We start from the raw sequence: 13,621 nt of genomic DNA, 5'->3' as shown, positions 1-13,621 counted from the left end.
CTAGACAGAATCACAGATTTATAGTTGGATACCATCTAGTCCAACCCCATCATCTCACAGATGAGAAAACTGAAGTCCGGGGAGATAAAGTGATTGCCCGAGGTCATGGGAAGTTAGCCTCAGAGAGGTGACATTGCCATGATGTTCTATCTCAGATTGCTTCCCTAAGCTGAACATCCTCCACTCCTTCAACCAGTCTTTCTATAATGTGTTTTCTAGACATTTCTCTCTCTTAATTGTCCTTCTCTGGATGCTTTCCAGCCTGACCATGTCTTTCCTAAAAATTAGCACCCAGGGCAGAACACAGCACCCCAGATGTGGTCTGACCAGCGGAATTTTCTCATCTGTAAAATAAGGGGTCTTAGGCCAGATAGATAACTTCTGAGGTGGCTTTCACCATTAAATCTGATCCTGTGTAGCATGGTGGCTATCTTTGAGTATTTGAAGGAAAGTCAACCATGTGGAAGAGGACACTTTAAGCTTTAGATCTGGGAGCTTTCAAGTTACAGAAAGACTATTACCTCCCTATTCTTGGACACTACCCTTACTAGAGACAGCTGGTGGTGCAGTGGATAGAGCACTGTGCCCTGAGTCAGGAAGACCTCATATTCAGTTGCATACAATAACTAGCTGTGTGACCCTGGGCAAGTCATTCTGTTTGTCTCAGTTTCCTCAACTGTAATATGGGGATAATAGTAGCACCTATCTTGCAGAGTTGTTGTGAGAATCAAATGGGATAATATTTGTAAAAAGTGCTTAGCATGGTGCCTGACACGTAGTGGGTACTATATAAATATCCATTTGCCCTTCCCTATTAATGCAGCCTACTATCATGTTGGTTTCTTTTGGCTGCTGTGCCAGGCTCTTGCCTTGTATTGCATTTGTAATCCACTAACCCCCTTCTCCTGCCTGTCTCCCATTTTTTAGCATGGAGATTTTGATACTTTTCTTAGATAAGATGAAGCATATGAACTCAGTGAAGGAAGTACTTTTGACCTTCCCTCAGAAAGAATTTTTGTAGAAATTGAGGTGGTGTCTTTTACTGGCATATCTCTTCCTTCAAAATAGTGATGGTAATAAATTTCTGAATCTGCCACGATTTTCCAAAAACTAGGGGCAGAGTCTTAGAAAACACAACACTTTTACATCCTTTTTCCCTTGCTTTTTAAGCAAAATAGTTATTGTCAAAATAGGACAACTTGGTTAGTCTCATTGAGAGAGAGAGAGTGTGGGTGTGTGTGTAGGTGTGTGTGTGTGTGTGTGTGTGTGTGTGTGTGTGTGTGTGTGTGTGTGTATGTGTGGCTGTTGTACCATTCAGCCCCTGACTACCTACTATTTGCCCAGGACCCACACATTATAGGGACAGAAAAAGATAAATATGTGGCCCCTGCTCTCACAGAGCGTATGGTCTTGTGGGGACATGAGACTTATCCCCAATGAAGAGGTAAAGAGAACAGTATAAAATGGTTATGTTATCAGTAAGTGCTTCCTTGCGTGATCCTGCTTCCAAGTGCTATAAGGAGTTAAGAGACAGTAGCACAAAGTGGGCTGGGTTTGGAGTTAGAGGACTTCTGTTTGAATTCCTGCTCTGCCACTTTTACCTCTGCAACTTTGTTTCCTCAATTTGGTCATCTCCAAAAAGAGAGAAGGTCTCATCCAGCTCGCCCCCTCTCTCCTTTCTTTCTTCCCCCTCTCTCTCTTCTCTCATTCTGTTTCTTCTTTCTCTCTCTCGTTTCTCTTTCTTTGTTTCTCTTTTCCTCTCACCCCTTTTTCTTCTTCCTCTTCTTTTTCTCCTCCTCCTCCTTTTTCTTCTTCTTCTTCTCCTCTCTCTTCCTCTCGCTCTCCATCCTATATGTGTACACACACACACACACACACACACACACACACACACACACAATTTTGTTTAAAGGTAGGATAAAATATTGTGAACTGGAGCAGCTGGAAATGTTTCAGAGAGAACACCTTGGTGACAGAATCTCACTTGGCTCTAATTCAGCTCCTATTATGCCTAGATAATAATTTCCTACAGTGTACCTGACAAGTGGTCATTTAGTCTTTTTTTGAAATTAGAGAGAAGCCACTACCTTTTGAGGCTGACCATTCCACCTTGAGATGGCTCTGATTGTGAGGAAGTTTTTTTCTTACATTAAGTGCAATTCTTTATCTCTAGCTTCCACTCATTGATCTAATTTTACCCTCTTCAGTCAGTTGAAACAGATTTAATCCTTTGTCAATGGGACAGCTCTCCAGTTACTTGGAAGACGGCTATTGTATTGTCCTTAAATTTCTCTCGGAACTAAAGATTCCTAGTTCCCTCCCATTCCTCCTTGTTGTGTGATCTTGAGGCTGGTTAACCTCCATTTTACCAGAATCCTCCCTAAAATGTGGAGCTTGGTAGCTTATTAAATGATTGAATTAGATGCCGAGGACCTCTGAGATCCTTTCCAAGAAATCAGGTTCTGTGATTCTGCAAATAGATGACAATAGAGGGGAGGGAAGGTGTTCTAGGTCCAAGATGGAGCGGCATGTGTATAGGAAAGGAGCTGGGCATAGCCTGGTGTGCCTATGGTCCAGGGAAGAAACTAGAAGTAAGAGAAAGGCAGAGGTGGATGCATATTGACCAGTAGGAGACTGAAAATTAAGCAAATTTCAGGTAGACTTTTTGCATTTTTGTATCTCAGATATCAATGACAAAGATGAATACATAAAAAGACCTACATTTGACTATACAAAGAAAAACAATGTAGAGTAATTCACATCTGCAGAGTGTATATATATATATGTGCATATATATATATATATATATGCACATATAGATATATAGATATATAACGCACTATATGTGTGCGTTATGTATATACACATATAGTGCGTTATTCCTCTAGAGAGTTCCCTCTGTGGAGCTGAGTAGCCTAGAAACGGCAGACCTCTTCACTGTCTGTTTCTGGGGCCTCACTCTTGGCAAGCTCTGCTCTAGTTCATCTGACTCATTATCATGCTGCTTTCTGTATAGCCCACTGTACTCCCCCTCTCTCTTTCTTGCAACTCAGAAAATCCAAGACACATTCTGCAAAGTAGTGTACCCTGAGGACCTGTGATAAATATTTATTGATAATGATTGTGTGTGTGTATGTGTGTGCGTGTGTGTGCATGCAGATGCACACAGGTACATGTGTTTTGTGGATTCCAGACAGACTGCCTGAAGAAGCCTCCCCTGAAAGTTTTGACTCCTTTTGATTGTGCTCCGGAATTTAAAGATTCCTAAAACAATCAGAGGTTTTCATGAGAGGCAGCCAGGGCACAGTGGATGGAGTGTTGTACCTAGACTCAGGAAGACCCGAGTTTGGATTCCACTTCAGATTCTTGCTATGTGACTATGGGCAAGTCATCACATGAGATGATAATTGTAAATCACTTAGCACAGTGCCTGGCACATGAGAAGCACTATATAAATGTTAGGTATTGTTATTAATGTTGTTATCCAGCCTTTCTGAGCCTTGATAGCCCCATCTGTGATTAATATTAGCACCAACCTCTCAGGGTCCTGAGACTTAAATGAGGTTACATAGATGTGGTACAAACCTTAAAAGTGCTATGTAAATTTGAGCTATCATTATCATTATTTTTAATAGTTTCTTTCTAATTTTAGGAGCCAAAGGCCTCTGGGGTTCTATTATCTATTATCCCCCTGCCTCTGGGTGGCACTATTCCTAAACTGTTTCATCATCTTTTCTTAGAAAAAACTTAGAATTCCTAGACAAGGAAGGTTTATTCTTTTCCTCCCAAAAAAATCCTTTCTAGGGATTCTTTTTGGGAGATCATCTTAAATTTGCCCCATTAAGTACTGGGAGAATCCTAAAAGTGGCTGCCATTGAAGGTAACTAGGTGGATATAGCACAGGGCCTAGAATCCAGGCCTGAGTTCAAATATGACCCTTTTCTTAAGTACTATATATAATGTAATGTTATTTGTGACTATTGAGTAGTCACTTAATAATGCATGTTTACTTCCATCATGCCCCAGGATTTTCCCAAATGAAGTACTAGGAGGTCCATTTGGATGAGTACAGATGGATGGGTACTAGAGAACAAGGTATTTTACTGGTTACTAGCTTTGTTGGGATAGGATGGCATGCAGATGAGGTAGAAACTAAAAAGAATCATCTTTTGCCTGTACTAAACTTTTAAAAAGTGACTTGCTGGCAGCTCGTGTAATAGCTTGACTCAAATTAAGCTACTCTCTTGGACTAAGATGGCTGAGTTTGGGCTTTTCTAGTTCAGGGGTCAATGGTATCAGCCTTGTTAAAAAAAACAGTGATGAAAATCTCCTTCAACCACCCCCCTTCCTAACTCCCCCCATCTCTTATCAGTACTTTATCCTAAAGGGTTTCCTGTCACAGAATATGAGAATTGAGTATGAATTGATGCTAACTCTACCTCAAGTGAGTCTCTCAGTGGGGACTCGGAACTTAGAATATGGCAGAAATGGATTCCACGGGCTGCTGCTTTCACTGTGTCTAAGATGAGATAAAATGAAATCTTTTCTTTTTCTTTCTTTTCACAGGTCACGGCCAAGACTGCCTTCCTATTTATCTTACCTCAGTATAACATTAGTATGCCCTCATCAGGTAAGGAAAGTCCTTCTCTTCACCTGGCTATATCCCTTTCAGATGCTTAATCTTTGACTATTTCTTTATCCTTTTTTCCCTTTACTATCCTTCCCAACATCTATCCCCATTTATCTGCATAACCCTTTCATATATTTGAATTCAATTTTAAATTCAACATTGTGCATTCTTCTACAGGTATGTAGTAATAATAAAATGTCAGTATCCATTGGGTTACAGCTATTCATTAACTCTACTGCCAGCTTTGGGGAGCAGAAATATTCCTCATTCTCTCACAGTACATTGTTGCCCAGTTGGATGCTTTATGCCTGCTTTCGTTCTTTTCCCTGAAGCCTAGCTGTTGATCTCTATTAGAGACAAGATATCAAGCCATCAGAGCCATTGATCTGTTCTTCAGTGTGGCTTCTCCTCTTTTAATTATCATTGATGAAAATGGTAGTGTTATTGTACACTGGTTTGTAAGCAGGTATTGTGGACTGGGGGATAGAATACTATACTGAGAATAGACTGTAAAATGAATAAGCCCCCAGCCTTTGACATTTTATATAACCACAGGGAGGCTGCCACAGCTTGCCTGCCTGAGACTGTTTATAAAATAAGACTGCTTCTTGTCTTTTTTTGAACATTTAATATGTATCTAAAATTGTGCTTAATAGCTGTAATACCGCCCTGCTCCCTTTGGCAAAGAGACGGGTCACAGTGACTATTTCCTGGGTGCTTACATTGTTGATGGTAACATGTAGTAGGAATTTCATAATTGTTGAATAAGTAAGTAATAATAATAAGTGAAATCCTGCCACCTGTGAAGAATGGGGCTTGTGCCTTTTTGATTGTACAATCACTGAGTCTCTTAAATCACTAGTATGAAGTACAGAATGAGGCAGCCTGGCTTACTGAGGAGAGTTCAAATCCTGGTCGTTTATTTCAAATGAGATAATTGCAAACATTAAAGGGTTATATAAATGTCAGCTACCATAATTGTATTGTTAATATTATTATAAATTGTGGTTATTTATTATAACCATGGATGAATTCACTTAACTTTTCCAGGCCTCAGTCTCCTCATCTGTAAAACAAGGGGTTCAGACTGGGAATTATTTTAAGTTCCTGTCCAAATTTAAATCCAGGGATCAGTGCAAAGCAGTGGAGGCTGTTTTGATTTTCAGCAAGTTACCTTCTTTTCATGGTCATGAACCTCTTTCTGGGACATCATTATCATAGGTGGCATGATGGCCCACACCTTCTCTGACCCTGTCTATCCCAATGCTTCTTTATCAGCTCTACCTCATAAACTAATGGCTTCCTGGATTCAGGTAGGTGATCATACCTTAGGGAGATGAGATTAGACAGAGTAGAAATGAGGCAAAAGACAATTTTTCCATTCAACAAACATTCATTGTGTGTTTGTTTTATGCTAGACCCTAGGATTATGAGGACATAAATGAAACAGTCCCTGCCCTGAAGAAGCTTACACTCTCCTAAGAGAACAGAACATATACACACATAGGTGGATACAAATAAAATAATTTGAGAGAGAGAGAGCGCATTAATAACCAGGGGGTGGGACCTAGAGTTGGGAAAGGCCTTGTATAGGATTTGGCCTCTCACCATGCTTTGAAAGAAGTTAGAGGTTCTACAAGATAGATATGGGAGAGAGTGGGAAATTTGAATGTTATGTATAGGAAACTCCTAGCAAGTCAGGCTTGATTTCAAATGGGGAATATGTGAAGGGGAATAATATGTTGTCAATCAACAAGCATCTATTAAGCCTCTGTCATATGTATCAGGTACTGTACTGGGCATTGAGACACAAATACAAAAGTGAAAATAGTCCCTGCTCTCAAGGAAATTAATAATGGCTAACATTTCTGTTTTTTAATTAGTTAATTTATTTTTAGTTTTCAACATTCTTTCCATAAGTTTTAAATTTTCTCCCCCTCCTTCCCCAAGACAGCATGCAATCTGAGATAGGCTCTACACATACATTCCTATTAAACACTTTTGCATAAAAGAATTATAACATGTGAGAAACCATTCAAAAGAAAAAAGAACAAAAAAGAAAAGAGTCTGCTTTGCTCTGCATTCAAACTCCATAGTTCTTTCTCTGGATGAGGATGGCATTTTCCACCATGAATCCTTTGGAATTGTTTTAGTCTTTGCATTGCTGAGAAGGGCTAAATCTATCAAAATCAGTTATCAATGGCTTAACATTTATGTAGCACTTACTATGTGCCAAACACTGTGCTAAGCACTTTACAGTTATTATCTTAGTTAATCCTCACAACAGTTCTGGGATATGGGGGCTATTATTAACCTCACTTTACAGTTGAGGAAACTGAGGTAAACAGAAGTTAAGTGAATTGTCCAAGGTCACACATCTAGTAAGGCTGAATTTGAACTTAGATCTCCTGCCTCTGGGCCAGGTGCTCTATTCACTGGAGCCACCTAGTAGGACCATGCTAAAGGAAGATTTGTGAGGACACTGTCATGTCCTTCTGCAAAGCATCTCCAGTTGATGACACTGAAAACAGAGTTCTGTCTGGGCCACAGGGCCTGACTACCTCATAAGGATCATAGATCCAGGGCTAGAAGGGGCCTTAGAGGCCGTATAGTCCAACCCTCTCATTTTACAGATGAGGAGATTGAAGCTTAGGAAGTTTAAGTTATTGTGCAAGGTCACGAAGGTAGTAAGTGTCAGGGTAGGGTCTGAACTTGGAAGAAGCCTGTGCTCTTTGCGCTGTGACTATCCCATTGTCCTTTGTTTTCTGTCCTGACAGTGTTGTTAAACTTGAGCCACTTATCAGGGAAGAGGGATATCTAACACCATAGGCAGCCATGAAATCATAGATCTGAGATCTCTAGTCACATGTGGTCAGTTTATTAAAAAATCCTACACCCCAAGCCCTGGTAGCCAGAAGCCACTTCGGCAGTCTGTTCTTTCTTAGTGGAGCTTTAGAGTGGGAAACAAGTTGATTGACCTCTGCTCTCAGACCTTGGGCCTTTTGCCATTCTCTTCTTAGGGATTCTGGGTCAGTGGAATTTCTGTGTAGGCCCTTGGGAAGGTAGTCCATACCTTAGGAAAATTACCTGCTCTGAATTGTTCCCTTTACAATGAATTCCTTGGTTCCTTCTAGCTCACCTCAGTTGTGTTCCTCAAAGAGAACATAGGCACCTCAACTTCTTGGCTTTTCTAGCCTGCCCGGTCTAAGCAGTTTGGAGTTGACTGCTGATGAGTTGGCTAGAAACAGAATGATCTGTCAGGCCCTTTGATGGTTAGAGAGTCAAAGATTCTTCAGGATTAAATGTCCTCTCTCTCCACAAATTTCTTCAGCTTCTTAGAGGAGCATTTTTTTTTCCCTTATAGAAGAGAATGCTTGAGCCTAGGTGATTGGCACCACATAGGATCAGCCTCTTGGTCCATTCAATTTGGAATTCTGTCTCTGATGGTGGCACAAGGGGAGGTTTTGTGGAAGGGCAAGACTCTCTGCCATGATACACATTCTCACAAAGCTTTAAATAGGTCCTTGGGGTATAGGCGATAAAGTACTGGACTGGAATGGGCTCAGATCTCAGCTCAGATGCTTAATATCTATGTAATGCTGGGCAAGTCACTTGACTTCTGTTTGCTTTGGTTTCCTCATCTGTAAAATAAGGGGGTTGGACTAGATGGCCGACTGAGGTTCTTTCCAGATCTAGGATCTTATGTTCTTCGATGCCGCAAGGTTTCTGAAGAAAGGACATGGTCATTATCTATGGGAATTTAGGGCTCACGTGTAATTCATATCAGTTTATGTAGTCACAGAATTTGAACATTCGAAGAGACTTCTGTGGCCCTCGTTTAACAACCCCTAATATAAGCTGCCTGAAAAGTAGCCCCCTAGGCTCAACTGAAACCCCTCCAAGGATGGGGACCTTGCCACCTCTCAGGGCAGCCTGGTCCACTTTTGGAGGCCTCTCATTGCTAGGAAATTTCTTCCTGACATCAAGTCTAACGTTGCCTTCTTTTGCTCCTGGCTCTGCCCTCTAGGTCCAAATGAAACAAATTCAATCCTTCTTTCTTATGGCAGCTCTTCCTGAAGACTGTTACCATGTCACCCCTTTAGGCTACATATTCCCAAGCCCTCACTCCTTTTAAAAAAATTGAACCATTCAACAGAATTTTAAGAGCCACTGTGTACAATATACATCACCTCATATTCTACTTTTATTATAGGGGGTTCAGAGCTCTTTTAAGTTTGCTTTTTTTGGCAGGTGTGCCAAATACATGTTGCCTTTCAGATTTACTAATTGTATCCCCTACTGATGCCTCCACTACCACATGATAATAAATGAGAACTGAGAACCATGGAGGAAACAATCTCAAACTATTTCTGAATTTGTCCCCACCTTTGAACTTAACAGATTATAGTACCGAGTTCTTATTTCAGTGACAGGTAGTCAAGCTGCTTTTGGAACCCCTTCCCAGAACCACCAACTTTAACTTTGCATATCCCTGGGCAATCAGCCGAACTAATATGGCAAGCAGTGCAATTCAGCCAGCTGCTGGTGGAACAGCAAATTGGTAGCTATTTACATTGAAGGGACCCTTCCCTTCTGTAGTTATAGTTACCCTGCACCCTCACTTCAAACTGTAAAAGGAAGTCTCTGCATCCAGGTCAAACTCAAGTCTCATCATTTATCCCAACCTTGGATTGCTTAGTAACAGGTTTTCAGATAGATAAGACTGAATTCAATTCAGTGACCATCTTGTAAGCTCTTACTGCATTCAAGGCTCCCTTGGTGCTTTTAATGATCCTAGAATATGAAACAAAACCCCTGAAACAAAAGCCCATATTTTTAAAGTCAGCATGCAGTAATTAATGCTGGTATGACTTTAGGTCATAAAGAATAAGCGTGGTCTTTCAAGAACTGAAGTTGAAAATTGAGAGTCATTTGAGAGGAGCACATGCCAAGTGTGAGTAGGGTCCAACACTTTACCAGAGAATAATTGTACAAGATAAGTGGCTTATAAAAAATGTTATTAGAGAGCTGGAGGACCAGAGAAGAAGGTGGGCCTGTCTTGTAAGAACAAGGGATAAGCAGTGGACAGTCTGCCATTCATTGTTGGTATCCAGGCAAAGTTAAGAGATTCAAAGGAAAGTCCTCAGTAAATTGGGAGACAATTTACGTGAGAAAATGGGCACTAGTCCCACAGGGTGAGGAGGCTTGCTTGGGTTACAATCTGTATTGCTAGAGAGGAATATTGACATTGGTGAGATCACAGAGACACTGATGCAACTTGCTAAACTTGCTAAATTTAAAAATTTTAAACTGCTAGAACATAGACTCTTTTTAGTAAAGTATTTTTTTTCTCCCATTTTCCTCTTCTTTCGTTTAAAAAAAATATAATCTCCACATCCTCTCCTTTCAGAGGTCTGGGGAGAAGGGTGGGTAACTAAGTGGAGCAGTTCAATTGATGTGGGTGGGGGATTTCCTTCCACTTCTTTGTCTGTCTGTCTCATTCTTCCCCACTCCACCCCACCATGTCCCTAGGCTATAAATTTGTGATTTGGCAAAATTAGAATTTATTAGGTAGAAAAATTGAGCTCAGCCAGGAAAGTGAAAGGGGAAAAAGAAGTTACAAGGTCTTAAAGTGGTAGGTCTAGGCATGCATACTGTGGGGCACTTGCTCTATGTACTCAGAGGTTTTCTAAGGTCACCTGAAGTGACTTTCTATGTCATCCCTTTCCCACTCCCAGTTTCCAGCACTTTCTAATTTTTGCATGGTATACTCTGTCACTTAAAAAGAATAGGAAAGCCCCAGTCTCTAGGATCATGGTTAGAAATATACAGAACTCAAGAAGTCTGGAATGGATGGAATGTAGATTTTTCCAGTACCACTAAACCAAACAAATTAACTCTGTATCTGTGATCCTAAGTCCCATTGACTGGTTCAGAATGTATACCCAGAAGTAGTCCGAGTATTAGACTGGGTGTTCTAATGGATTTGTTGCGTGATCTTGGACCGGTCATTCAACCTCTGGGTTCTTCCTGCAAATGAAGGTGGTAATAATGATTACCTTGACCTCCCTGGGCTGTCCTAAAAACAATTGCTCTGTACATTGCAGCTTCCTTGAATGGGAGGCGTTATATCAGCCTTCCTTTCCCTCTAGACTAAAGAATAATATCAGACCATAAAACCTAAATTAAAAATAAAAACCTCTATTCTCTTTAATGTTTGCTTATGTTTTTGTGAGAGTGTTATTTGTAGGGAGGGAAGAAATACTGAATGAAATTCATTAATCAATTAATTTTCCTGGGAAGTAGTTGAAATGAACGTTTTAGTTGCATCTGCAGGTAACTCCTTGGCCTCTTAGAGAGGCAGGCAGACAGACAGACAGACAGACAGACACACACACACACACTTTCTCTCTTTTTTTCCTCTCTACCTCTTCTTCTCCCTCTCTCTTTCTCTCCTCTCCCTTTCTCCCTCTCTCCTCTTCTCTCTCTCTCCTCTCACCCTTCTCTTTTCTCCTTTTTCTTCTCTACCCTGATGAAAGGATGTTGGGGGGGGGAAGATCTCACTCATATAATAATGCTTATTTTGCAGTTAATCAAGAGTAACAAGAACCCATTCTAAAAAAAACCAAAAACCTGTGGAGGCCTAGGAGTTTAGCTTTCATTATTAGTTGCACTGGATCAAGGTGGTTTTTTATCATATGCTTTTTTAGTAAGATCCTGGGTACCTTTTTCACCAGAGCCAGCCATGTTTCTTGTAACCCCTCCTAGAATGGATACTCTGATTATAAAAGGGACCCTGGACAGGCTTCCCAGCTGGAGGTTTGAAAGCCCCTTTCAGTAGAAACCTTTTGTCTCTTCCTACACAGCTCTGAGTGAGCCCCTCCCAGTAATTGCTTGCCACTGGGAAATCTAGTGTTGCCTTAGGGACTTTGATGCTTATGTGTCTACTCTAAAGATTGAAATCTCTTGAAAACGGGAGTACCTCTTTGTGTTCTGTAAGCCAAGGTGTGGTGGGGGGAGGACCAGGGGAAAAAAGCAGAGATATTGGGGCAGCTCTGGAGAAAGAAACCTCACTTAGTAGGGGCAGAAAGCTAATCAGGGTAGGAACATCATACTTTAGAGCTAGAAGGGATCTTCTAGCCCCCTCTCATTTACAGATGAGGAAAGAGGCCAAGGGAGAGGGAATGATTGGCCCAAAGTAAATATACAGAGCACCTCCCACTACTCTACCTCCTCCTTCTTTCCCCAAAGCTCAGCCAGTCTAGGGTAGGGGCTGATTTTACCGAAGGGCATGTGGTGCTTTTTGGATTTTTTAATTAAAATCACACCCAGGTGAGATTTATGACATTATGATAAAAGACTTCAGCCCCAAAGACAGCTTGGAAGTCAAGGACTGTTAACTGTTATCCAATATCTCTGTGATCTTTGTAACCCTTGATTTTTGATCTTTCTGCTTTGGAAATAGATCCATTTTACACTTAAAAAAAATTAACTTTGATACCTCAACTTAAGGGAAGGAAATGTTTTTCTTAATAAACAATTAAAGAGTTAAAGTCCCAGTTTCTCTTAGGGTAGACAGTAAGTTATTTTAATCATGGGGCAGCCCAAGTTTAGAAAAAAATGTAGTACCTTCTTTCTTTATTTGCAAAGGTGGAAGAACTATAGATTGGAACACCACATATCCTGTTGGGCTTGGTTGCTAGGTTGGTTAGTTTTGCTGAATTGTTTCCTCTCCCCTCTCCCACGCCCATATATATTCCTTCTTATAAAGTAATGACTCTCAAATTGGGGGAGGTATAGGTATACAAGATGTTCCAAAAATTTTAAAGCTTAAAACCTCCTTGAGATTTTTGGGATATGCTGTGTATTAAGAAATAAATATGATGTAAAAACAAAAACTATATTTTTTTTAAAGAGAAAATGTAGCACATTGGTGGCATTTGAAGAAAGTGACTTCAGAGGTCCCAGCTTCCTTGGTTTATAGATTCATTCAGTAAGGATTTATTGAGCTTTTGTTGTGTGTCATTTGCTATGGTAGGTGTCAAGAAGAACAAAGACCAAAGTGGAACCAACAGTCTTTGCCCACCCTCAGTGTTCTTCCATTTTGGAGAATGAGGAAACAAGACACATTGAAGTGACTTGGCTAAGATCACAAGGTTTTCAAAACCAATATTCAAATCCTGGGTCTTCTCAAATGTAGGGACATCTCCTGTTTGTGTAGAAACAGTGTCAGAAAAGCCAAAGAGAGAAAGTTATCTTTCAGGGACTATAAATGTAGCTAAAAAGTATTACCCATTTATGGAGAACAGAACTGGAAGATGTGTGGTGGAAAGAATACTGCACTGAATCAGGAGATTGGGGCTTGAGTCTCAAACCACTAGTTACAGTAACTGTGACTTTAGGATTATGAAATCCTTGAGTGAGAGATGAGTTATTCCATCTTTTTGAGCTCATTTTCCTCATTCATTCACTTAAAAAGATTTACTGAAGCCTGCTGTATGCCATCCACCAAGTGCAGTAAAAATAGCAGACATCTGTGTAGTCTTTTAAATCTCAGGTAATTGAGGCATGTTTTATTATTCTGATTTTGTAAAAGAGGAATTAAGACCCAAAGAAGTTTAATAATTTACCCAAGGTCACAGAATAATATGTGTTGATGTCAGTATTTGAACCCAGTTCTTTGGACTGTCAGACTCATCTTCTTTTTGTTAGCCTTTTCATCAGTCAGTAAAATAAAGAGATGTGTCTAGGTGACTTATCTTTAAAACAATTTTATTGATTTAAAAAAAAAAAGCCAAACCATCATTCAGATTTCCAGATACATCCCCCTGTCCTTTTCCAGAGAGCCATCCATTGTAACAAAGAATAAAAAAGGGAATGGGGGTGGGGAAACGGGTTAGCCACACATCCACCAAGCTGGACAGTATATACAGCATTCTACACCTGTGGATGGACCTTTCCCTCTCCTGCAAAGAAGGGTTGGAAGGTGTA

General features: G+C 40.4%; 1 protein-coding gene across 3 annotated transcripts in view; it reads left to right on the top strand.

Moving 5' to 3' along the window:
- The window catches only part of TRAM2 (translocation associated membrane protein 2), a 122,169-nt gene that overhangs the window by 62,678 nt on the left and 45,870 nt on the right, over positions 1-13,621 (top strand). For all 3 annotated transcript variants that reach the window (XM_072642449.1, XM_072642447.1, XM_072642448.1), the window contains exon 2: positions 4,567-4,630. In XM_072642449.1, coding sequence (XP_072498550.1) covers positions 4,567-4,630 — 64 coding nt within the window. The remainder of the gene's footprint in view (positions 1-4,566; positions 4,631-13,621) is intronic.

This window comes from Notamacropus eugenii, chromosome 2 (assembly GCF_028372415.1).
Source record: "Notamacropus eugenii isolate mMacEug1 chromosome 2, mMacEug1.pri_v2, whole genome shotgun sequence".
In the NCBI taxonomy this organism is placed as follows: domain Eukaryota; kingdom Metazoa; phylum Chordata; class Mammalia; order Diprotodontia; family Macropodidae; genus Notamacropus; species Notamacropus eugenii.
The sequence above is the reverse complement of the archived record's forward strand: the minus strand, read 5'-3'. Positions and strand labels throughout refer to the sequence as shown.